This window comes from Notamacropus eugenii, chromosome 3, assembly GCF_028372415.1.
Source record: "Notamacropus eugenii isolate mMacEug1 chromosome 3, mMacEug1.pri_v2, whole genome shotgun sequence".
NCBI classification, from domain to species: Eukaryota; Metazoa; Chordata; class Mammalia; order Diprotodontia; family Macropodidae; genus Notamacropus; species Notamacropus eugenii.
This window is the reverse complement of record NC_092874.1, coordinates 267384470-267410524: the sequence shown is the minus strand read 5'-3', so window position 1 is coordinate 267410524 and position 26055 is coordinate 267384470. Positions and strand designations below refer to the sequence as shown.

At 34.8% G+C, this 26055-nt stretch overlaps 1 protein-coding gene across 1 annotated transcript; it reads left to right on the top strand.

Moving 5' to 3' along the window:
- The first annotated feature begins 743 nt into the window (after positions 1-743).
- On the top strand, positions 744-25850 carry MGAT4C (MGAT4 family member C). Its single transcript, XM_072655512.1, has 4 exons — positions 744-845; positions 5869-6020; positions 16546-16693; positions 24289-25850. Exons 2-4 carry the CDS (start codon positions 5922-5924, stop codon positions 25443-25445), a joined length of 1404 nt encoding a protein of 467 aa, XP_072511613.1. The 5' UTR covers positions 744-845; positions 5869-5921; the 3' UTR covers positions 25446-25850.
- The last annotated feature ends 205 nt before the right edge of the window (positions 25851-26055 follow it).

Below are 26055 nucleotides of genomic sequence, written 5' to 3'. Positions count from 1 at the left end.
AATTTTTTTTATATTCATCTCCTTAATCCCATTTGCAAAATTATAAATCTGCTGGCCCTAAAATAAGTCCCTTTTAAGCTGAGTTTAAGATGATATGATCATGACTTATTTGGTGAAGTATCAGTGAAGTTCTCAGTTCTAACTTATTTCCTATTTTAGTATGTATAATGAAGTAATTTAATTGATAATTTTTTTGATCCAATAAAGTTTTGCAAAACTCTTGAAATTAAATATTTTTGTGAATGTTTATGCTTGAACTATGAAAAAAAATATTGCAGATTATTTTGATCTAAATATTAGATAAAAGAGAAAGCTCTCTAGAGGTATATTACCTTGGCAGAGTCATTTTCACCTCTATTTGTACTCAAAAGGTGAGAGAATAGGTTGATAATTGCTCAGAGTCCCTGATTTATACTTGGGTCTACACTGGCAGTATCAAACATGAAGCCCACAACACTCAGTGCCTGAGAACCACATTAAAATGTAATTTGGTAATATTTAACAAAATTATATTTGACAATATTTACGTGTGACTTTTATAAGTCAACATGCAGCCCATAGGAATGGTTATGTATGCTTTAGTTTCCCCATTTCTGCTTGAGTTTGGCTGACCAAACAACCCAATTATAATTGTTTCCAGTAGTGATTACTCAAATATTGTATATTTTATTATTTAGCTATTATCAAAGGTACCTTTTGATATGTATGCAAAACTTTAATTATGTTTCTGCATTTCTATCCAGGCAAGGAAGACACAAGTTTAATTTCTACCAGATGATTGATTAATCCAATGTCTACATCCTAATTAATCAAGATCCAGATGAAAACCTCATAAAACAAAAGAGGTTGGTTTACTTCTACTGGCAGTCCACAATTATGTATGAAGTATGTTCTGAAAGTACACTTGGAAATCAGTCAGTTTGGGACTTGGAATACTTTTTTTTTTTTTTGTCTTGTCATCCAGAACAAAGTTTTTAGTGATTAGATTCCTAGGCTAACAGTCACAGAATCCCTAACCCAAGGCATTACTGTACTGTGGAAGAGGACACTGGGTTATCAAAAGTTAAGCATGTCAAGTGTCTTGTTGAAAGGTTGCTTTCTGAGCACCAGCTTAGGATCATTGCAAGAAGGTTGACCATTATTAGATAATGGAATATTTGGTCACAGAGACAAATGAAAGAGATTAATTCACAAAATCACCTTGAGTCTTTTGGGGGTTCCTTTCTGTTTCTCTAGTGAAAGGGACACTGCAGAAAGGGGTTAGAGGGCACAGAAACATGGCATTTTTAGACCATCAATGCACATTAACTTAACTATCAATATTCTTTATCTAATTTTTTTTCTGACATCATATTTTTTATTCTGAAATTAATGAACACCCCCCCAAAACAACATTGTTCCTACATAAAGTATAATAGAAAAAAGCTATAAAATCCAGAACTTCTATTATATAGTCTGCTTTTTTTGATAGATAATATATTCACCATGCTACTTTTAAAGCTCTCTTGATTGCATTTCCTTCTGAAGTTCCTTCTCTTCTTTGCATTAAAAAAAATTCTGCAATAACACTCTTCTATTTTTGTTCTTGGCAATCCTATCCCTACCCTACCTCTCTCAGTGGATTGAAAAAAAAACAAACAAATCTTATTATAAACATAATCAAGGAAAACAAATCAATACATTCACCCTGGTCAAAAATGCTTGTCTTCATCGTGAAGAAAGTCATTGTTGCTCATTGAGTTGTTGAGAGTTCTTAAAACATTCAAGAACTGCTAGTATTCTTAATGGGAGATTGCTATTTAATGACTTTATTAAGTCAGATTTTCCCAAAACCTAGAGAGGTGAACCTGAAAGACAACAAGTACACTGGAAGACAAACAGATTTACTAACATTTTTGTAGAAGGTTAGTTACAATACTAGAGTGAAAGCATCACAAATGGAGTAGGAATGACAATTAAGAGGATGAGAAAAGAGTAGTAGGGCTGAATGACTACAAGGAAAAGAAATTCATATTGTAGTTGATTCAGTTTTACTCACCACAATAGATTGACTTTTCATGAAATAGCAAAGAATACCCAAAGCAAATAAGGGGGAAAGATCCATGAGTGCTTATATCAACCAATCAACAACAAGTCACTACTAGGTGACAGAGACTGCTAAATTCAGGAGATAAACCACAAGGAATGAAACAATCCTTATCTGTAAAGATTCTGTATTCTAAAGGTGAAACTAAAAAATAAGCATGGACAAATGCAAAGTAAATAAGAAGATAAGATTTACACACACACTGGATGTTTGTGTATCTAAACAGCTAAATAAAAGATTGTGAGGGAGGGTCCTAACAGTTGGAAAGAGGAAAGGCTTCATGTAGGCAGTGAGAATTCAGTTTCATCTTAAAGGACAGAAAAAGGTGACATGAAAGATATCAGAAATTGCTAGCACATGTGTTTATTTCCTGATCTCTTTTTTTTCAAGAATGATTTCTACACATATTGCAAATATGATGGAAATATGAAAAAGAAAAAAAAAACAATTTTCACAGATGGTCTTCTAGCAAAGACCACATGTTCATAGATGGGTAAATAAATGCCTGAGAGGTATAGAGAATATGAGATCCCTCTGATTTTTTAAATTATTGCTTGCGTTTTACAAAAGAAAAAGATTTGGTATTCCAAAATAGCCTTAGAGTCTCTCATCAAATAAGATGTCTCTCATATATGTTAATTCTTTGATAGACACAACCACCGAGACAATTTGATTGATGGTCTTGTGAGTATTGCCATTGGCAAATGACAAATCAAAGAGACATCTGCTCATCAAAATATCAAATCAATTACTAAGAGTTTTAGTTATCATTATGTGCTAAGCACTGTGATAGGCCCTGGAAATATAACCAAAAAAAAAAAAATGAAAGAATCTCTGCTCTCAAGGAGTTTACATTCTATCAATTAGTATTTTGGACTCACTAAATGGTGTATTAATTTAGAATAATCCACATTGAAGAGGGATTTTCTAAACACTGAACTTACTTCAACAGATATTTAGGCAGGTATCATGCACAATAAATTTTGCTGCCTATCAATCATACAAAATCAAAATGATTAAAATCCTTGCTCTTAAGTCACTTACATTTTATTGAGTCTGATAGATTTCATCCATCAGATATTCCTATTATGCATGATTGTGGATTGTTTTTATATCTGGGACATTTCAAAAATTCCATCATAAGATCCTTGGCTGTTCAGAAAAAAAATGTACTTAGACATCCATAGGGGATAGAACAAATCACTAAAAACTCCACATTGGCCTGATTGTGGCACATAAATGGATGCCCTGTCCACTTAGTTCTTCAGTACATACATCTATGATAAACATTGTCAATGCAGAGTAAATTGAGCTGAGAATTAAAAAGGAAAAGAAGTTGATCTGGAAAACTGCAATTTTTCATGATGTTAAGTTATTTTCTGTCAGAAAAAAAGTCATCTTTTCTTTTTTTAAAACACAAATATTCTTCTGGTAATATTATGTGGCAATGAATCCAGAAATACAATGATTTCAAAAGAAATAGAGTTTTCAATGACTCAAAAAAATATAAACATGAATGATGGACATAAGTAACAGGCAACATATCACCAAAGATTATGCTTGAAGTCATGCTCAAAAAGTTATTGTACTGTTAGCCAGGAATCATTGCATTATTGAAAGAGGAAGTGAGTTGCCTAGAAGGAGTAAGGGATAACAAATGGATGGCCTGATCATTACGCTGATAATTCAGGAAACATTTAAAAAGGTCTAGGAAGACCTCTAACAGACTGGGTAGTTTATTCTGTGGATGGATAGGAGCAGATATTGCATAGGATAAGAAGCTATGGATATGTTGTAAACTCCAGAAATGGAATGAATGCTGATGACATCATGAATCAATCCGTAAATCAATGCATTAGTACGAGCTGAGTTCTGGAAGCAAAACACTGGTTGGATAACCCTTGACAAATCACAAAATATCTCTGAGCTTCATTTCTTCATCTGTAAAATGAGGAGATTGAGCTAGATGATCACTAAGGTAATTTCCATCTCTAGTTCTATATATTTGCCTAATTAGTCTCATAGGAAAAGGAAAGCTTTCCAATCCATTTCCTAGATAAAGGGCTAGGTCTAAGCAAAAAAATTAAAATCAAATTATTTCTTTGACAGATCCTTCCTCTCTTTCTTTATGTATTTTCACCTTCTAGTGATTTTCCCTTTAGGTGTTAAGATAACCTCATGTGAAGCATGGCCAGCTTAATTCCCTTTAACTTCTGTTTTACAAAAAAAGGTGACTGGCCAAAATTCATGCACTGTTAACTTTCCTACCTAATTCACTACAATGAAAAGCAAATGATTCTAAAAAACAGTAGTAAAAATGTTCTCTCTTCTATGTTTCTTGTAAGTATTGCCATTATGGTGCTACAAGAGTTTTGGTTTGGTTAAAAAAGAAAAATGCCATGGATTGCAGCCCTTTTCCATGATTCTTCCTTATCGATTCCATTAATATGCTTATAACACTAATACCAGCTATGTTATTTGATAATGTTTATTATGATATTCGCATGTTTGTTTGCAATCCAATTTTGCTTGATTATATGCATGTAAACTGCACACTTCAATTAAATATAAGTAATAATAAAAAAGATAACCGGATAACCTCATGTGATCCTAAACCCCTTTTTAGATACCCTAACCCAGAATTGTTGCATCTTCCAATTTATTTCTTTCCTTAACCTCAATCAAAATTTCAATTCCCATTACCTCATAGCAGAGGAAATTGGTCATTCAGGGAGTAATCTATTGAATTAATTCACTAAAAAACAAGATGGATGACTATGGAATCCCTTTCCCCTTCTTGTGGCATTTACTTTCTAAGGGGATACTTGTTAATTGAAATGAATGTTGTATGAAAAATTTCAGGCACTATCATAAAGAGAAGTAGGGAAAATGTACATAGCACAAGCAAAATGAAGATTAGGCTTTAATAATATTTATGGTTCCTTTTAGTTTTAAGATCTATAATAAATTGCAAGATTTTTTGGAACAGACTAGCCCTACACGAAAGAAGAAAAATATCTGCCCCCTTGTGAACTCCTCTAAGGTATTCTTGATTTGCAAAGATTCATCTCTGCTTCAGTTTGTAAGCCTATGTATAATTTTTTAAATCCCATTACTTTTTCCCCACAGTGTTCCCTAAAAGCAGTAGCCGTCAGGACTTGTGGAGGTGGGGGTATGATGATGGAACTTAATGCAATATAGATGGGGGAAAGGAATGGATTAAGCATTATTAAGGACCTACTATATGCCAGACACTATGCTAATGACACTACATCCCTAAATATTATCTGGTTTGACCCTTATAACAAACCTGGGATGTAGGCGCTATTATTAATCACATTTTACAATTGAGAAAGTCGAGGCAGATAGAGGTTAATTAACTTGTCCAGGATCACAGAACCACTAAGTGTCTCAGGTTTGATTTGATCTTAAGTCATCCTGACTGTAGGTTCAATGCTCTCCACCCACTGTGCCACCTAATATGTAGGACCTGTTATGCAAGACATGTGATTATACAGACACACACACACACACACACACACACACACACATCTTAGCATAGTGCCTGGCACTCAATAGGTGCTTAATACATAACTGGATTAAACAATTAAAAATGCAAAGCCTTCATTGTAATTTGTCATCTTTCCGTGTGACACTAGAAAACTAATTTGAATTTAAAGTTAGTATAATATATTCTACACCATTCAGATTATTAATGCATGAGGCTAATAAAAAGTGGCAACCAAAATTAACTGAGTAATTCTATGTTTTTTCTCCCTCAGGAGACAACATATGTATTTCTTCAAATGAGACTCATTTGATAACACTGGATAAAATGAGATGCTTGCGGAAACGTTCAGCAGTGTCATTCTTAGGACTTCTTGTCATTTGCCTTCTCTTCATGAACTTGTACATTGAAGATGGTTATGTCTTGGTAAGTTTTATAGATAGATTAAGTTTTGTAGGAACTGTCCTTCAGGATTCAAAACTGTAGCTTAATCAAGCAGAAGCAAATTGGCATAGTGGAGAGCTCCCTGTCCCAGGATTTAGAGATCTAGGTTTCAAATCCTACCTTTTATGGTTACTTCCCATGTGACCTTCCACAGGTCACTTAGCCTCTGGGGGCTTCACTTTCCTTATCTCTAAAATGAAGGGACTGAACTAGTTGAAAACTCCATCTAGGCTCCTGTTATCCTAAGTCACACCCTCACCTCAGAATCAACCTCAACACCTTCCTTAGTTTGGAAAACAGTTACCAAAAACCATTCAGTCACAGAGATGAGTAAGCTTGATGCGACACCAGTGTCTGGATTACCTATTTTTTCTTAGATTTTTTTGTTGTTGTTGAATTGAATGTTTACTGAGTTGAACACTTAAGTACTCAAGACTTTAGAGTAGCAGTAAGATCCTTTTTATCTGTTCAAGTCATATTCCCTTGATAGAAGAATAAACTAAAAGATTATTTCCTTTTTTTTCTGTTTTCTTAGAAATCTTAGAGTCCTTTATTTGGGTCTAAGTAAGTACCTCCAATTTGCATGTGCCCAGCTAGTGCAGCCAATGTCTGCAGAATTGGTTAGAGCCACTTAACCTATACAAATTATTGGTACTTATTTGGAATATGGGAAGAAAACCAACTCTTGCTGCATTAGGAATTAGTTCTGCTTCCTCAAAGCCCCATTGCCTTCCAAGTACCTTTTAATGACTATCATTGTGTTGTTTAGCCAAAGAAAATTGACATTTTCCCTTCCATTACAGAGTGTTGACATTTGAATTGGTTTTTGAATGGCTCTAAAAGGCCCCAAATGGACAAAGATACATATCCATGTTGCTTGATTATGCCTCAGGAGACAAAGATGCTGAGGCACTCAGTGGCTTATACAGGAAATTTTGCAACCACTTTATAAATGGATCCAGATGAGAAGAGGGGGACAGGGACAAAGGTATTACTATGGAATCATGCTTCTATCAGATTTCAGCATCGTATTCAGGGCAGAATCTACACTCAACAAATATTTAGATACAGCTTCGATGAAAGCTTTCTTGTTCACCACAATCCAATTCAATCAATGAGTGGTAATTGAGATAAGCAGGGCTAAGGGCAACTTGGCTAATAGTGATTTAATTAGGATGCTAATACACTAGAGGGGCTGGTCATGAATGCTACTGAATAATGATTCTCTTACCTTCTTCACCTTGTTATTGTTTATGTTACTCTTTTTAAATTTTGAAGGCAGTGGAGTTTATGGATGGGGCAGTCTGGTATAGTAGAAAGGACACAGCTTGGAGTCAGAAAGCCTCCATTTGGCCAACAGTTCTGAGACTTAACCACGTTACTGCAGGCAAGTCACTAGCTTAACAAAGTCTCAGTTCCCTTATCTGTAAAATGGAACTATAATACGCTTCTTTCATCATTTAGTAAAGAAATCCCATCATAAATCCTAAAATCTTGGTGTTTGGCAATGTCTTGACTTGCAAGTGAATTGGATTTAAGTGAGGCAGAGCTGTGCAAAGTCATCAGCTACACTCTCTCCTCCAAAGTCGTTAGAGTCCAGTGGCAAGTCATAGGTCAGGATGACTGGTGATGACCTGAGATGCAGTGAGAGACCTTGACCTTTCTAAGGTATTTCCCAGGTCTCAGTTTGTCTGACACAACATGCATTCAGGAAATAAAAGCTAGGTAAGAATAGAGGCAAAAGGTGGCCTAGTTTGCCTTCACAAAAGAATCAGTCTAGGAAGGAAAAACCTGAAATCTATATAATAAGCCACCGTATTGAAAAGAAGTCTAGAAGTCAGGAAGAAATGGTTTCAATTCCCACCTCTGACATATATCATCTGTGTTCCTCACAAGATAATGATCCTTTCAATTCTCTATGCAGCTAAGGTTATGGGTTACAAAGAAAATGCAGATGTGCAGTGGTAGAGGGAGTCCCCTATCTTGGAGCTCCCTATATCAATAACACCACAGGTCCTGTCCTTAAACCTACTGTTATTATTGAGTCTCAAATCCTAGGTTAGTAATGTAAGAGCCATCAGAGCAGTCATGTTTCCTTGAAAAACAAAGTGAGTTAGTAACAAATACTTTGGGAGTGGCCATCCCCATCATCTTATTTCTATTGGGAAGTCCCCAAGAAGAACCTAGAGTATATATTTCCACCTGCTTTCTAGTTCAATTTGTGGTACAGTCAAGAATGTTCTACACTGGAAACCTAGAAGATCTCAGTTCAAATCCTGCTTCAGGAAAATACTGTGTGACCCTGGACAAGTCACTTGTCTGTTCCAAAGCTTAATTTTCTTATCTGTAAAATGGCTATTATAATAGAACCTACCACCGAGGGTTGTCATAAAGATGAAATGATGTAACATGAAAAACCCTTTGTAAGCCTTAAAGTGCTATAGATGAACAACTGTTCATTAACTTAGAATCTTATAAAGTCACCTGGAGCACTTTGAGGTTAAATGGTTGCCTTAGGTCAAGACCCTTCACAAGTCTGAAACCCAGCTCTTCCTGAAAGTAAGGTAGACATTTTATTCAATATGCCAAACTGCTACTAGAATAAATGGAGAAAAATGAATGATTGTGCTTCTTGCTTGAAAATCATTTGTTTCTGTAACTGTGTCTAGTGAAGGAAGTGACATTCTGCCCCCTTATAAATGAAACCAGTAATGTAAAGAGCAGGTAGACTCTCACTCTTTGTTTTCTGTGATGAACAGTTTCTCTGTGAGGAGCTTTCAAGTGGAAGTTCAATAATCTATTGTACTTAATGGTCAGAGGATCACTATTTATAGACACCTTCCTATAAACCTCTCATGAAGACAGCCCTCCTTTGAAGTCATTGTGAGCCTTGTGAATAGAAAGTCATTTTAAAAGCCAGGATAATCTCAGCATTTCCCTGTTACGGTCATTTCTTTAACAAATGTGTATTTATCGAGTCATTCACTGAGCATTAAATGAGCCAGGATCCCTGACCTTATGGAACTTAGATATCACAGGCAAGAACACATACGTGGAATGCAAGATATTTTCTGTTCTGTCATTTTTTCAGTTGTGTTTGACTCTTCTCAACTCCATTTGGGGATTTCTTGGCAAAGTTATTGGAGTTTTTACCATTTACCTCTCCAGCTCATTTAACAAATGAGGAAACTGAGGCAAACAAAGTTTAGTGACTTGTCCAGTTTAATGTGAGATAGAATTAGTTAATTTCTTAACTACAAAAATGCAATCTACATGAGGAAAAACATCATTAAAATGTTGGTAAAGCAAAGAAATTTCATAGAAGTGATATACCTGAACTTTTAAAGACAATTTGACAAACTTACTCATCACCCTTACATGATAAATTTAGAGCTATAAGAGATTTCAGTACTGTAGGATTATAGTTTGAGGTCACCTAATCTAACACTCTTACTTTAGAGATGAAAAAATTATCTCTATTAGGTTAATGTCACAGTGGTAGTGACAAAAGAAAATTTGAACCCACTTCCTATGATCCTAAATTCAAATCATTTCTGTTCTACTCTGCTTTGTCAGTTGAATTCAACAAAACCTTATCCAACATCCTAGTCTTGTGCTCAGTGCTAAGTTCAATATTTCCATTTACCTGTGATCTCATCATTATGGATACCATTTTCCATGTGTCCACCACAACTATTTGCATTTTACTAGTCGTGTCTTCTATAATTCTCAATCACGTCCTCTTGCAATTGGTTCAAAGAAGGGCTCAGGACTTCCTATAAGCCTTTGTCAAGGTCTTTTAATCATAAAAATGTTAGGGAAACAGAAATAAAAACTAAATAAAAATTCTATCGCTATCCATAAGGAATTGACATTGTACTAAGGCTCAAATATTCACAGTGATGTGATGACAAATCCATAAATGGATCACAGGACATTACCTGAACCATAGCACCAGGTGTTAAAGATACAAAGGAAAACAAACAGCTAACAGTTCCTGATCTCAAGCACCCCACTGTTTAAGGAAGGGATCAATATGCAAACAATTATGCACATACAAGATATGTACAGAATCAACAGTAGCATGGACTGGAATGAAGTAGAGCTGACTTAGCTACCAGATCTTGTTCCAGTCTAGCTCCCATGGCCATCAGGGAAGGGAGGAATCATTGTGGATTGGTTGCAAGGAAGGGCACCTTCCTTGTCATCATGGGAAACAACTGCCACCAAAAGGCAGCACCATCCCACCTCCTGCCCTGAAGTCCAGCTTCTATCCCACCACCATAGTCATCATCTGATCATGTTGAAGTGGCCAACCATTCCCATTAGCTACCAATCAAAAGCCACACACAATGCAAACAAAACAAGGTAGCTAACGGCCGCATGATATCCACCATCATTCCCCCTCACATCCCAAAGGAAAAAGCCCAGGATTCTAAAACTGAGTCTTACGAATAGCAATGCATCTAACCCAGTGTCCTCAGTCATCATCAAGGAAAGTGACCCCAATGGAGATACAGCCTGACAACTGGTCCCAGAGGTTCCATAGCCACAGCAACCAAAGACCCAGAAAAGAAAGCCCTTTCCACCAAAGCCTTGGCACTGTCGAGTTGTTCAATATTAGAAACCCATGTGATTTTGTCAGTGGGTGGCATTAAAGAAGAGGCGCTGACATCTGCACCCCAAAGAGCCTGGATCTGCAGCTAAAGTCTGGCATATGCGTGTCTCTCCCATTAGAATGTAAGCTCCTTAGAACAAGGACCGTTTTAATTTTCTATGTGTATCTTCAGCATTTAGCACAGTGCTTTGCACACAGCAAACATTTAAAGACTTCAGTCATAACTGTAATTTTAGAATACTAATGTAAATGGTATGACAGTACAATTTAACTCCCCTACAGCTCCTTCTATGAATAAAAAGAAAACACAAATGATGCTCATATGCCAAAGGCATTTCCTTTATAGGTTAACAGATCAGAGAACGAGTGACTTAGAGCCAGGAAACACCTTAGAGTAGGCATAGTCCAAACCTATTATTTCATAAAATCTAAGAAACATACCTGGACAGGTTCAATGATTTGCCTAAGGTAATATGTATGGTCAATTGCAGACCCAGAATCCAAAGCCATCTTATGACTCCAAATTCAGCCCTCTTACCATGGTACCACACTGCTTTTACAAGCCTGTGCAATTCCATGAATAATCTTGATTCTCAGATTTTAAAAAAGAATTCTAAAAAATATTTTGAAAGTAGAAAAATAGTACTATTAAATTTACTATGTTAATAAAAGTCAATTTATTCTTTTAAAAATTGATGAAGATACTTTTATATTTTTACTTCAATTTCTAACTCAATACTATTTTTGAGAATTCAATAATTGTTTAAATCCCAATATTGATTTCTATAAAAGCATAGCATCTAAAATGTCATATTAAAATTCATTTGATTTCCTCATTGTATAATGTACAGTTTCCATGATGAAATAAGGCTTCTTTCAGTGGTACTTAATATAGGCAGATCTTAATGATATCCATCTCTTACTCCCCCATATGAATTCTACTTTCCCCGTATGTTATTTCCTTTGATTTTTCCTGGAGTTTTGAGAGCATAGAAGGTATATTCTAAAGTAGAACCATGCTTAATGTTCATTCATTTAATCAACAGACTTTCATTACACATACCCTATAGAGAAGGTACCTCCTATATATTAAGTCATGTGGGTGAGCCAAAGCAATAAGGGACATAACAATCTTTGCTCCCTAGGCAAATAATCAATGCATTAGAAAGCATTCTCAAAGATTTTGGAGCAGGAAGATCCTACTTCCAGATGGGAGATCAGAGTAGGCTTCTTGGAGAAGGAGGTATTTTAGCTGGCTCTTGAAGAATTGGTAAAATTTCAACAGGTAAAGATAAGTGGGAAAAGCAAAATATAGTTTGAAGGCAGAGAGGGTAGTTTGAATTAAAAAAAGTCATAGAGATGGAAAAGTACTCTGTGTGTAGGGTACAGAGGTTTGGGTTCAAGAAAAGAAAGAAGTAGGCTGGACAGGTAGATATGTAGGGCTACTAAGTTTTTATTTATTAACAGTTAATCAAGAAGTTTGGTAAGTAAAGGTGAAATATTATAGTACTAATAGTGTATGTAGGTTTTGTGTTCAGTTGTGTCTGACTTTTTGTGACTCCATTTAGCGTGACTTCATTTGGGGTTTTCTTGGTAAAGATCCTGGAATGGTTTGTCATTCCTTTTCAAGTTCATTTTACAGAGGAGAAAAAAAAAGGCAAAAATGGTTAAGTGACTTGCAAAGGGTCAGCAAAGTATCTGAAGCCAGATTTGAACTCAGGAAGATCAATCTTCCTGACTTGAGTTCAAAACTCTATCCACTGCTCCAATTAGCTTCCCCAGTTCATTTAGAATTCAGAGATTCCCAAAGTGGGTGATACCACCCCCTGGGGGGAACTGGAATGATCTAGGGTGGGAAGGTAAGAGCCTTGGGTGAAATTGGGGGGGGGGGGCATTGAATAAAAATAAGAGGGCAATGGAGATATAAGGAAAGAAAAGAAGAGAAAATTAAAAAAACATTTGTACGTGTCATCTGTTGTGTAACAGAGATAAAATTATAGAGATTACATTATTTTCCAAATAATTACACAAAATTCAAATTATAATCGATCAGTGGTCAAGTCTGCTAATAGGTATTAACCAGCAAGTGTTGGCAGGTGAGTGTGTCCAGAAGTCCAGCAAGCTTCAGCAGGCATGTAATGACTTGTTTAAAATACGATACTATAGGGTTACAAGACACATCAAAATTTCAATTCAGGAAAAAAACCTCACAAATTTACAATAAATTATTCAATTTATGATGCACCATTTTTTTAAAATACATATATTTTTTGAAATAATGCAAATTTAAAAAAATCAAAGGCATAAAGATTTCCAGTGGGACCTTGAGTTCGGGTTGTTTTTTTGTTTTGTTTTGTTTTGGTAAGGTGGACAGAAGGCCAAATAAGTTTGAAAACTTCTGATTCTGATAATGCCTCTCAATTTATGTAACATTTTTCTCCAAATTAATTTATGTGAATGATAATACATGTATTACTATTAATTATTAATTAATATCAATAATAATCACCACCATAATGGCAACTACCATTGCATCACCATTAGTTTGGCAGAACGGCTAGAAATCCAGCCTCATTGCCAGGAGGATCTGAATTCAAGTCTTACCTCTGAATACAATGGCTATTTGTCTCTGAGCATCTAAACTCTCTGTTCTAGATAACTCTCTAAGACTAAACGTCTACAAAGAACATACCCAATCTGCATTGATGCAAGTAGTATGCATCCCTAGGAGTTCACTGTGTCCAGGAAATCACAGATTCAATCCCTCTATATTTAATATTATTACCATTTCAGAAGGCAAGACATCAAAATCAGTAAAGATTAACTGATCTATCCTAGTTGGTAGGTGGAGCTACAATATGACACCAGATACTCTAACTCAAGATCCAAAGGAGAAAGGAAGTCGGTCACAAGACTAGTTAGTTGCCAAAAGGAACAGTGTTATCTAACTCAAATATAAACAGGGGCCACTAAACCATGGATAAGTATCCCTGCAGGAGCATACTGACTTAGAAAATTATATATTAACATTATCTATGATCTATCATATTTTTTTCTCTTGTTAAATATTTTCCAATGACATTTTAATCTTGTTCTGACTTCATTAGGGAGGTTAACATCTCTACACTGCACTATTGTAATGAAACCTTGCATTAGCATGATAGTAGGTTGCCAGGAATAGGAAGGAGGATGTGGATCCAAGAGGAAAAAAAAGAAAAAGCTTGGAGACAAAAAACAATGGACCTTAACCATGCATTTTATATGAAGGGCAACAAAGGATCACCAAAGGCTTACTTTAACAACTGGATACCTTCTGCAGAAAGGGGATTACGAGCCTCAGGGACTAAGTCTACACAAAATCCTAGCTCTTTCAATCACAGCCCACTCTACTTTTTCTGCCCTTTGGTGGCTATATCCACAAATCTAAAACCATGTTTAAGGGCTTCACTTTTGTATGACCATGTTAACATGATCTCTGAAAGAAACATAAGCAATATTTTTTTTAATGTAAGAAGAAAAGGCTGAATGATCAACTTTGTTTAGCTTCAAAACTCTGGAATTCTTAACCTGGGGTATATTAACTTTATAAAACATATTTTAATAACTGTGTTTCAATACATTTAATCTCCTTTATAATCCAGTATATTTTATACTTTAAAAAATATTCTAAGAAGGGATCTGAACCCTTCACCAGACTGCCAAAGGGGTCCATAACATAAAAAAAATAGTTAAGATCACCTAGTGTAGAGTCTATATTTATGTTCTAGCTGGCATCACAGTAGATAGGGTGCTGGGACCAAAGTCACTAAGACCTGAGTTCAAATCTGGATTCTAACAGTTACTAGCTGCATAACTCTGAGCATGTCACTCAACCTCCTCCAGCCTCAGTTTACTCAATTATAAAATAAAGATAGTAATAGCACCTACCTCATAGGATTCTTGTGAGGATCAAATGAGATATTTGCTAAAAAAAAACAAAAACAGTTAGCACATAGTAGGAGCTATGTAAATACTTATTCATATATAGAGATAGATATATACACCTATGTATACATATGTATGTGTATATATATATATATATATATATATATATATATATGTCACACATGCACACCTATTATTCTCTCTTTACCTCTTTCTTGCCATTTAGAAGGGAGACAAACAGCTCATTAGAGAAACATCCACACATCAACCAAATTCAGAACATTATGTGCACACTTTTAAAGATTTATCTAATTTCTCAAGAGACATAAATGCTCACCTATTGCTATCTAGCTGGCACTCCATTACCAAGAAAAAAATATACACATATATATATATTCCAGTTTTTTATCATAGTGCATACATACATACACAGATAAACATACAGAGAGAGCAATACGGTATTTGTAGGATAACATTATTTAAGGAAAGTCCTGATCCCTTGTAGAGATCCAAAAAAAAAAATGACTCAGTTGACTACTGCTTTATTTACTTATCATAAAAATATGAAAAGAAAACAATGTTGGAAAATTTAATAAAGAGTTGTCATATTTTATTTCACACTGTCATGTCTTTCATTTTGTGTAATGGCATTCAATGCAGGAAAAAACACTCAAATCTATAGGAATTTTTTTATTTTATACTCCATATCCTATTTTTTTCCTTTTCAATATAATATCTATAAAAAGTCATATAAACTTTAAGATTAGCATTGTCATTGAGTTAAGGATTTTTAACCTGATGATTATCAGCATCTCCAAGTGGTGAAGAATATTGCATTAGATCAAGAAATTTGATGCTGAGAGTGATTGAATATACAGAGACCCTCAATGTCCTGATCTGATCATTTTTAAAACTTCATTCATATTTACAGTGTCTATATGGCATTTGATGTGTCTGGAGAAACAAATCCACATGTATCATGTGCCCTTATTTGAAAATTAAGTTGGTGTCATTGTAAATTCAGTTAATATCTCTAGGTGAAAGCTTACACATTCCAAATGGGAAATGTATTGATTGCATTCCTTTTGAATTATTGAAAATTGTAAAACTGTAAGTATCAATGTCTTATTAGGAAATGCAATAAGAAAGAGTGTGCATATTAATAGAGTTTTACATTTAAAAAGATTTGATTAAACTTCTTACAACAAATATTGTAAGTGAGAAATTCTGTATAGCAGAAATTTTTGTCAGTCCCCTACCAATGACTCTAAAGATAAGGGATTTGACCTGTGATTTCCTTTGTATAGGTAACACCAGGGTCAGAAAGCTATCTCTGTGAATTCAGATGGTCACCTCCTCCACAATTTAGTATTAGAGAACTATCCAGAGTGCTGAGAGGTTAAATTATTTACCAGGGTCTCATAGCCAGAATATTTCAGAGAAAGAACTTGAATCTAGCTCTTCCTAGCTTTGAGGTACGTGCATTATCCACTTTGCCAAGTTGTCTCTCTTTTAAAGAAATATGTAAGAGTAAATTCATCCAACCAAATAATTTGGAGTTTGTGGTAATAGGATCTGGCATTTTGAGTTGGCTGTGGCAAGGTTATCAAAAGCCAGTACAGGCATAAAAAGAAAGTCTCTAGTTTGAGAGTTAGATGTAAACCAGAAAAAAGATGGAAGGCACAGTCAACTGGGCAAGATGGAAAAAAAATCCAATTTCTCTTCATCTGTTCCATGAGCTATCTACCACAATGTTGAGATGTTAGAAGCATAGAGGGATATACAGGCATGGGCTATGATTCATTCAACCAAAATTTATTGAGCACCCAAGAAGTGCCAAGATAAAAACCTTAGTGCATATGACACCCTGTGGCCCAACCTTTCATTATTCATTGCTTAAGAGAGAAATTTTCACCCATGTACACCTATTACTCTTTCTCTCTTTACCTCTTTCTTGCCATTTAGAAGGGAGACAAACAGCTCATTAGAGAAACATCCACACATCAACTGAATTCAGAACGTTATGTGCACACTTTTAAAGATTTATCTAATTTCTCAGGAGCCATAAATGTCACCTATCGCTATCTAGCTGGCACTCCATTACCAAGAAAAAGTAAGTATCCTTATATTAATAAGTGTGTGAAAGTGCTTTGTAGCAAGCTTTTATTTACAAATCTAAGATTATTTAATTATATTCAACATTGTGAAAAATTCTAAATCTCTTCTACATGCCAAAATTATTGACGTATCCACTTAGTTCAGTTTTTAATAATCAAATATTGATTAACATTGCAGACAAAACATTTGTTTGATTTATTTTCCATTTTTTAATTTAATGTTGAGGTATGAGATAAATAGCTTGAGTGGAAAGTCGTGAAAATTTTTAAAATCTGTTATGTATTTACATATTTATTTTGCAGTGTCAATTAGTGTACATATATCATGAAAAATGATTTTTTTCTCTACTGTCCATTTTGTCTGTATGTGATGGTCAAAATATAAAAGTTTCATTAAGAAGCATTACCATAGAGGGTTTTAGAAGGCTTCTCACCAATGTATGGCTCTTTGTGCATTTTTGGTTCTTTCTCATATTCTGGGATAGTCTATGAAGTTAAAATTACTTGTAATAGCTCATAATTAAGTTGTGTCATTTTAGTTATTTCCTGTCCCATCCCTTTCTAGTCATAGCCCCTCCCTTCTTGACTCTCTCCTCCTTCTATGTGATGAGTACCTTCAAATTTTCCCCATATTTGTGCACCATTTAAGTCATTCTTCCCCAGAACTTAGACTTTCATGTTCACTCTCTCCTTTCTCCCCAAACATTCATTTTATAAAGTCTGTTCCCTCAGAGCCTGGTTTACAAATCTTATAAATGAATCTGTTCTGAAGTATTAATGAGGAATAATGGTTCGATATGCTTTTAACATGTTTACTTTCCAAAAGGGACATCCATTGCCCAAATCCAGAAGAATAGATGTCTTAATGGGAATTTGAGAAACGGAAGTAGGTTGCCAAGGGAGATATTTGTGGCCAAGGAAATTTTAACAACTCCATATTAGGTAGCTGCCAAGACAGTCTTTATTTTACGAAAGGTCAAAACTGTTGATCAATGATTACTACCATCTTTATCTTTTTATTATTTCACTAAATGAAAGTTCAGAAATTGTGCTTATCTGATTGACTATGAGAATGTGACTTCTTTTAAACTGAAAAATATAATCATCAGGTATTGGAGGTTGAAAATACTTTAGAAATCTCCAACTTTTCATTTTGTAGAAATTTCTTGAGAAAGACTCATATTGTAGATTTCCACATGGTCTCAATTAGAATGAATAAAATATAGAATCTTTAAAAATGGAAGTTATCTACAGAAATCATCTGCTATAACAAGTACATCCCCTATAATGACATTCACAACGAAAGATAAACTAATCTGTTCTTGAAGGCCCTCAGTGTCAGGTTACTCACCATCTCATGAGATAATCTGTCCAAACCATTTTTTGGAATAGCTGTAAGTGCTACAAAATTCCTTCTCATTCTACTCCATGATAAGTCTTCTGACTTCCAAGCACTAGGCTTAGTTCTGTACTGTGTGCTCAAATAGGTTAAAACAGATCTTTATTCTACCCAACATCCTATCTGGCTTCTGAATCCATATGTAGACAACTAGGTGGCATAGCGGATAGATTGCTAGTTTTGCAGTTAGGAAAAACCTGTTAGAATCCTGATTAATTGTATGACCTTGGGCACCTCTCAATTTTAGTGTCTTCAACTCTGTAATCCACTATTCCACAGGATCGTGAAATCCTGTGAAACACACACAACAACATTTTGCATACCTTTAAATGCTCTTGATATAACTTCTTGTATCGAGATGTGTATGTGTAAAAAAAAAAAAAGCCTTTCTATTTATTCTAATTAAAATTCTTCTTTGGATTAAAATATTGCCCAGAATTTTTTCAAGCTGATAATCTTAAGGCATTTCATTAGAAACCTCCTTTTTGATTAATTTAAAATGTTGGTAACTACAAAGAGTTCTCTGACAATTCTATCATATCTCTGTTAGTTTCTCAATCAGTCAGTAATTCATCAACTGCTGCTTTCAGCTGTCCAGGGTGGTATGTAGTCTAGTCCCACAATAATGTAATTTCACTTTTTTTTCCTTCCTTGAAGCTATCCACATGTTTTTTTGTTTTTCCCACCAAGGTTAAGAGTTACTATAATTATTTTAAAGAATGTCAAAGTAGGAATCAGAAAACCTGAGCTTAAATTTCAGTTCCCCTATTTACTAGTCATACTAGCTAAAGCTTGTAAAATACCCAACATAATACTTATACTGTGTAATACACAGGGTATTTAGGAGGAAAATGCTCTGAATGAATTACACAGTATTAAACATATATAAACCATTATTATTGTGGTTGTATATTTTCTCCCCTAGGTTTGGTAATTTCTATATTTTTTTCTGTAATGCCATGTTCCTCTCTCTTCTACTTTGCTAATTTTGAACTAAGTATATACTTACATTGCTGTCTCCAAGTCAGGCATCCCATTTGACCAACTTTCAGTGTTACCTTTGAAATTATATTTGTCCCTTTGCCTTAAGATCTCAGCTTGTATTATTTTTAACATACATACTGGTTATTAGTATATTGATACCTGAGGCCATGAATATATTTTCTCATCTTATTTATGAAATATTGGAGAGCTTGTTTGCAATTTTTCTTTCTATGCCATTCCAATTCCATGCCATCTGACTGAGACATTCTATCTGGGAATTTTTATCTCTCTCTGATTTCAGTTTATAGCCTCCTGGATAATGTGATCAAGTCTTAGGGTGAATATTTTCTTATAGATCCTTTACAGCTTTGTTACATTCCTAACCAAAAAGTCAACATCCGAGAAGATAAGTTCTATTGTTTAACACCATTTTCTTCTTCATTTGTATTATTTTTTTGCCCATATCTACTACTTTTAATATTCGTTGACATTTTTTTCCACTTGAATTACAAAGCACTATCCATACACTGTCTCATTTGATCCTCACAATAACTATCAGAAAGGGATAATATGAATATTATTATCCCCATTTCACATTGAGAAACTGGAATGAAAGGAGATTAAATGAATTAGTCATGGTCATGCAGCTAGGACCTTCCACTGGGTAAAGTCAAACCCAGATCTTCTATCACCAAATACACTATCCATGCTGACTCAATTCAGTTCAGTAAGCATTAATTACCAAATCTTTGCAAAGTATATACTGGCTTCTGAGGATACCTCCTTCTCAAGGAGATTGCATTCTCATGGTGAAGGGGAAAGGATATGTACACAGATAAAAAAAATAACAACTATATTCAAAGAAAGATGTCTTGGTGAGTCTATAGGATGAGGAAAGTAGTACTTACAACTATGAATTAGAAAAGATCTTGAACTAAGCCTTAAAAGAAATTGGAGACTCCAAGAAATGGGAGCCAATGTACAAGAATTTTTCAGGAATAGTTGGCACAAAGACAAGCGGGTGGGACATGACCATTGTATATGGCAAGTGGGTCCATTTGACTAGAATGCAGAGTTAATAGAAGAAAGATAAATCTATCTAGAAGGACAAGATGGTGCTAGAAGGTGGAAAAACTTTAAATACCAAAAAAAGAGAGAGAATTTTATATATTGTCTTAATGGAACTAGGGAGTCACTGAACTTTCTTGAATTTTTTACGGATCTAACTAGATCTTTGCCAGTCCATCTGGCTAATAAACAAAGATGGTTAGAAAACTAGGAAGACTAGAGCAAGGAGAAAAATTGGGAGGCTAATGTGATAGTCTAGGCTAGATAAAAGATAAAGAGGATTGAAATAAAAGGTGACCATATGAACAGACAAAAAGGCTAGTGTATTTGTGGATGCGGATGCAGAGGAAGGAAGGAGGAAGGAAGGAAGGAAGGAAGGAAGGAAGGAAGGAAGGAAGGAAGGAAGGAAGGAAGGAAGGAAGGAAGGAAGGAAGGAAGGAAGGAAGGAAGAATCCACATTGTGGATTCAGAATTGACAAACTGGCAGCTAACTGGATATGAGAAGTATGAGGAAAGAATCAGGTATGACTCTATTGTTATAAATAGATAACTACATGGATGGTAGTGTCCTCAAGGGAAATGAGGAAATCAGGAAGAGTATTGGAGTTAAAGGATATGTAATGAGTTCCATATGAGGTATATTAATTCTAATGTGCCTAGAGAATATCTTGATGGAGATATACAGTTGATAATTCAGGATTGGAGTTTAAAAGAGACATGAGAGAGGAATATATAGTTATCATCATACAGATGATAAGTAAATCCAATCCATGGAAACAGGAAGACCAACCATAGAGGTTCTGGAGAGAAAAGATAAGAGAACTCTGGGATATACCCATAAAGTGTTTGAGGTTGTGGCACACAGATGATATTCTAGCATAGGAGACCAAGAAGGAGCAGTAATTAGTCAAGTAGCAGGAGAACCAGGAGAAAGCATTGTCATATACGCCCAGGGAAAAGACAGTACCTGGAAGAATGCTTAAACTGATATCTTCAATAATATGAGTAACAGAACAGTGCCACTCTGGCAGTAATTGATTTAATTTTTTTTGTACAAAACTCAGTAATCCTTAGAGATTTATTTCCAGGTCTCATTCAATACACACACACACACACACACACACACACACACACACACAAACACAAATATGATCATTTTTCCTCAATAAAATTTTTTTAAGTGTATTGTAAGGGTCAGAAATCTTTCTGTCATATGTCAGGTACACGCACCAAGAAGAAAGCATTGCTTCTCATTGTCCATATCTAGGAGAATTCCTTCCCCACTCTCAAACAGGGCAGGGAGTTGATAAGGAAGGTCCAGAAAGGGAATTAATTCCTTGGTATCTAGATAACTAACAAATTACTATCTACTTCTTCCTCCCCATGAGGAGCAATCTTTAAGCCTTCTTTCTCTCCCGCTCATCCTCCACATGTATTTAGTTGCCAAGATATGTTGATTTGATTCCTGTCCTTTGGATAACTCAAATAGGCATTCTCCTTGCCAATTTCATTTCTGTAACTCTAGTCCCTCATCAGCTTTATGCTGTGATCTTGCAATAGTTTCCTGACTGGTCCCCATGTCTTATTTCTCCAAGTCATCTTTCACCTCATTACCAATATATTTCTATTCTACAGGTTCAATCCCATCATTCTCCTATTCAAAGAAGATTAGCAACTTCACATTGTCTCATAGATAAAATACAAACTTCTTAGTCATTAAATACAAACATCTTTCTAACCATACTTGATGATGTTCTCTTTCACATAATCTATAGTCAAGTCAAATGGAAATACCAGTCATTTTGGAAACATGCCTTGCCCATTTCCACCATTGAGTATCTCCATGACTAGAATGGATATTATCCACAAGTTTTCTCCAAGGCCCAAGGTTAGATGTTTTATCATCATTATTAGTCTTGTATCTCCCCCACTAGAACTAATCCATCAGAGACTATCTCACTTTAGTGAGACAGCTCTTTTGTATTTTTTAATATTTTAATTTCCATTTTAGTTATTTGTACATGTGTCTAGCCTCATGCCAGAATATGTAGACCTTGAGATAGCATCCTACTGTTTAACCTCAATGGCTTGCTGGTTGAGTGGAGTTTAACTGAAGTGAATTTAATGTCTGGATCTGCCCTCCCTGTAGTAAGCCTATGTATATATGTATACATATATATGTATATATATGTATACATATATATGTATACATATATATATATAATATAGCTTTAGTCATCAAATAATTATTCTTCTCTTATGTTGTGTTATGTCTTTCCACCACCATTTTGTAGTATTAATTTTATTTTTCAGTTGGCTTCTTTAGCCTATTTTTTTCCCTTTAAACTTTCTTATTGGGTCATGTTTTCCATTATATTAAGGGATGCTTCACACATTCTGATAATGTCTAGAGAATGAAAATATTCTTCAAGCTTCCTTTCTCTCTTCTGTCAGTGTCACTAATACATATTGTATATACATATAGTAGCTGTCTTGAAAAGAAATATAAACAGCAAGTGCCTTGAAAGAAAACAAAATAACTGGACCTTTACTTTTCTTATCTTCTGAATTTAATGTTAATGACTTTTGACTCCCCCTTGGTATCTCCTGGAACATCTTCTTTCCCATGAGTTTCACTCTAATAGCCAATGACTGACAAAACAGCCACACAAAAATGCCATTTACCAACATACATTCTCTGCCATGCTTGTGGTTCTGTCTTGGAGAACTTATCAACTTGACTTCTTAGAGCTGGTTAAGAGAACCGTGTTCTAAACAATTTCATACCATTTCATTGAGATATCCCTAATTAGAAGACTCTTGCTAGTAAAAACAAAACAAAACAAAAATATCTACTATTATTGGGATATCCCAAATTTTTTCCTGGAGAATTCTGGACTTCTCACTGCTTCTTTTTATATTATCTCTAACTTCAACTTTTTCTTTTCTCTTTTCTATGCAAGTTGAGGATTGTCATCTCTGCACTATGAACCTCTAGTGGGATTATGCCATTTCCCAGGTGTATTCATTAAATAAAAAGTCATGTTTTCAACTCTACATCAAGGGTTTTTAGTTTACTGTCTGTATCATAGGCCTCCTTTGTCAGTCTGGTGAAGTCTATGGGTGACATTTCAGAATAGATAGATAGATAGATAGATAGATAGATAGATAGATAGATAGATAGATAGATAGATAGATGGATGGATAGATGGATAGACAGACAGACATAGCAATTAATTACAATAGAAGGAAATGCTTAAATTTCAAGTAGAGGCTAGTAAAAATAATGATATGTGTGGTCTGTTTACTTTCCCATCCAATTTAATAGACCAACCCCCTCCCCCAAAATCTGCTCTGGGTGAAGAGCTCCTGTTCTAGATTATATCTGATTTTTAAAAAAATGTTTAATTTTCAGGAAAGAAGAAATATCTCCTTTTCACAGTAAAGGGCATAGCAATGTCAATATCATAGAACCACATGCCAAACATTTTCAGAGGAATGGAAATTTTCAATAATACAATATACTTCAAAGAATTTTGGCTTGATACAAGAAACTGAATTTATTTTTATGAAAATAGAGGAGTTTATAGTTTGTACTAGCAGAAATCAATGAAACAATTTAACACAAATGAAAATATAAGTTTTTTTAAAGAACAATTGCTACAAAAAATAATCTTTAAAATAATCATTCAATCACAAGATATTTTAAAAAGATTCATCTGTAATTTCCACTTGCATAAATTGGGGATAGCTTGTCAGCCATAACTCTGAATGACTTCCTCTTTTCCATTTTTTAAATAGTTTTTATATTATCTAAATATATGTCTTCTCTAATGGGCTTATCTGGGAACATTAAACTGTAGAACATTTTGCAATCTATTTTATTTTATAAATAAATGTTTAAAGCAACAGTGCATATATTAATATGCTTATAATTTGCTTTCCACAGAAAAGAAATAAATACATATAAACCATAATAGCTTTTCCATATGTAGCTTAATAATTTAATCACAAAATGTCCTATATTTCATCATTCACTAGGCTTACTCACTACAGTAGCAGCCCTAAGGGCCAACCTTGATTCTTATGTATTTTTTTCAAAGGATCTAATTCATCTTCCTTCTGAATTCTTTTGCCCAGAGTACCTAACAGTTGGACTTTCATCAGTCAAAAGAAAAAAAGGAAACTATTTGCTTGAAACAATCAAGTCTATATTTGAGCAGTCCAGTTATGAAGAACTGAAAGAAATTGCAGTGGTGGTTCATCTGGCAGATTTTGACTTACCTTGGTGTGACAGTATGGTACGAGATATTACACAGAAATTTGCTCACCACATAATTGCTGGACGATTAATGGTCATACATGCTCCTGAAGAATATTACCCAATCCTGGATGGCCTTAAAAGAAATTATAATGATCCAAATGACCGAGTCAAGTTTCGATCCAAGCAGAATGTGGATTATGCTTTCCTTCTGAATTTTTGTGCCAATATTTCAGACTATTATGTAATGTTAGAAGATGATGTTCGATGTTCAAAAAATTTCTTGTCCGCCATTAAGAAAGTGATTACATCACGAGAAGGCTCTTATTGGGTGACACTGGAATTTTCTAAGCTTGGTTACATTGGAAAACTCTACCATTCCCATGATCTCCCACGACTGGCACATTTTTTGTTAATGTTTTACCAGGAAATGCCTTGTGATTGGCTATTGATTCATTTCCGTAGTCTCTTGGCTCAAAAGGATGTGATGCGCTTTAAACCTTCTCTTTTCCAGCATATAGGATATTATTCCTCATACAAAGGAGCAGAGAACAAATTAAAGGATGACGACTTTGAAGAGGATTCATTTGACATCCCTGACAACCCACCTGCAGAACTGTACACAAATATGAATGTATTTGAAAATTATGATGCAAGCAAAGCATATAGCAGTGTCGATGAGTACTTTTGGTCCAAGGCACCTGCAGTAGGGGATTATTTTGTAATTGTATTTGAAAAGCCCATTAATATTAGCAAAATTAAAGTGAGTACTGGAACAGAAGATCGACAGAATGACATCTTGCATCATGGAGCCCTGGAAGTTGGAGAAAATATAGGGTGGAGCAAAAAGGGGAAACAGTGTGCCACTTACCTGAGACTAGGGGAATTCCAAAATGGAAACTTTGAAATAGCAGATGTGAAGCACAAAGTTCCATTTGATATTCACTGTATAAGAATACTTGCCACCAGAACACAAAAGGAATGGCTAATCATTAGGAGTGTTAGTATTTGGACTTTTCAGCCAGTGAACCAATGACTTCATGTTACTGAACCAGGTGTTCCTTTCTCGTAGGGGAGTGCATACAATTGGTTGGGTAGCAACAGGTGCTATTCCCCAAGGGATGACTTAACTTTGTTAAAAATGGAAATCTGGGACATTGCAAAACAAACAAAAACAATTTATTTTTTACTAGTTCAGCCAGGCAATATATAAACACTAGTTTGTTGGTATGTTTTGAATTTTATAGTAAAAAAAAAAAAATTTTCATTCACGTCTTTGGATCCCCCAAATCCCTCTTTGTTGTAACCTTTGACTTTTCAAGAGAAGGTAATGCTTGATAAGAAAAATTCTCATCCAGATTGGTAGTTTTGATTAAACATTGTCAAAATATGTTGACTTCGTTATATCTGTGTATTAAAGTTGATGAAAGTTGATATTTTTATGCCATGGTTAATGTTGCTTTCATTTAAAAGACAGTTTTAATAATGAATCGTATTAGTGTATTGCCAGTTGTATTTGAATGCCAAAAGAAATGATGAAGATTAATATGGCACATTTGAAATATGATGACTGATATGTTAATTTAGTTGGACAGTGATTATTGAAAAATAATTGTTGACAGTATACTTAATTCTGTAGTAGGATC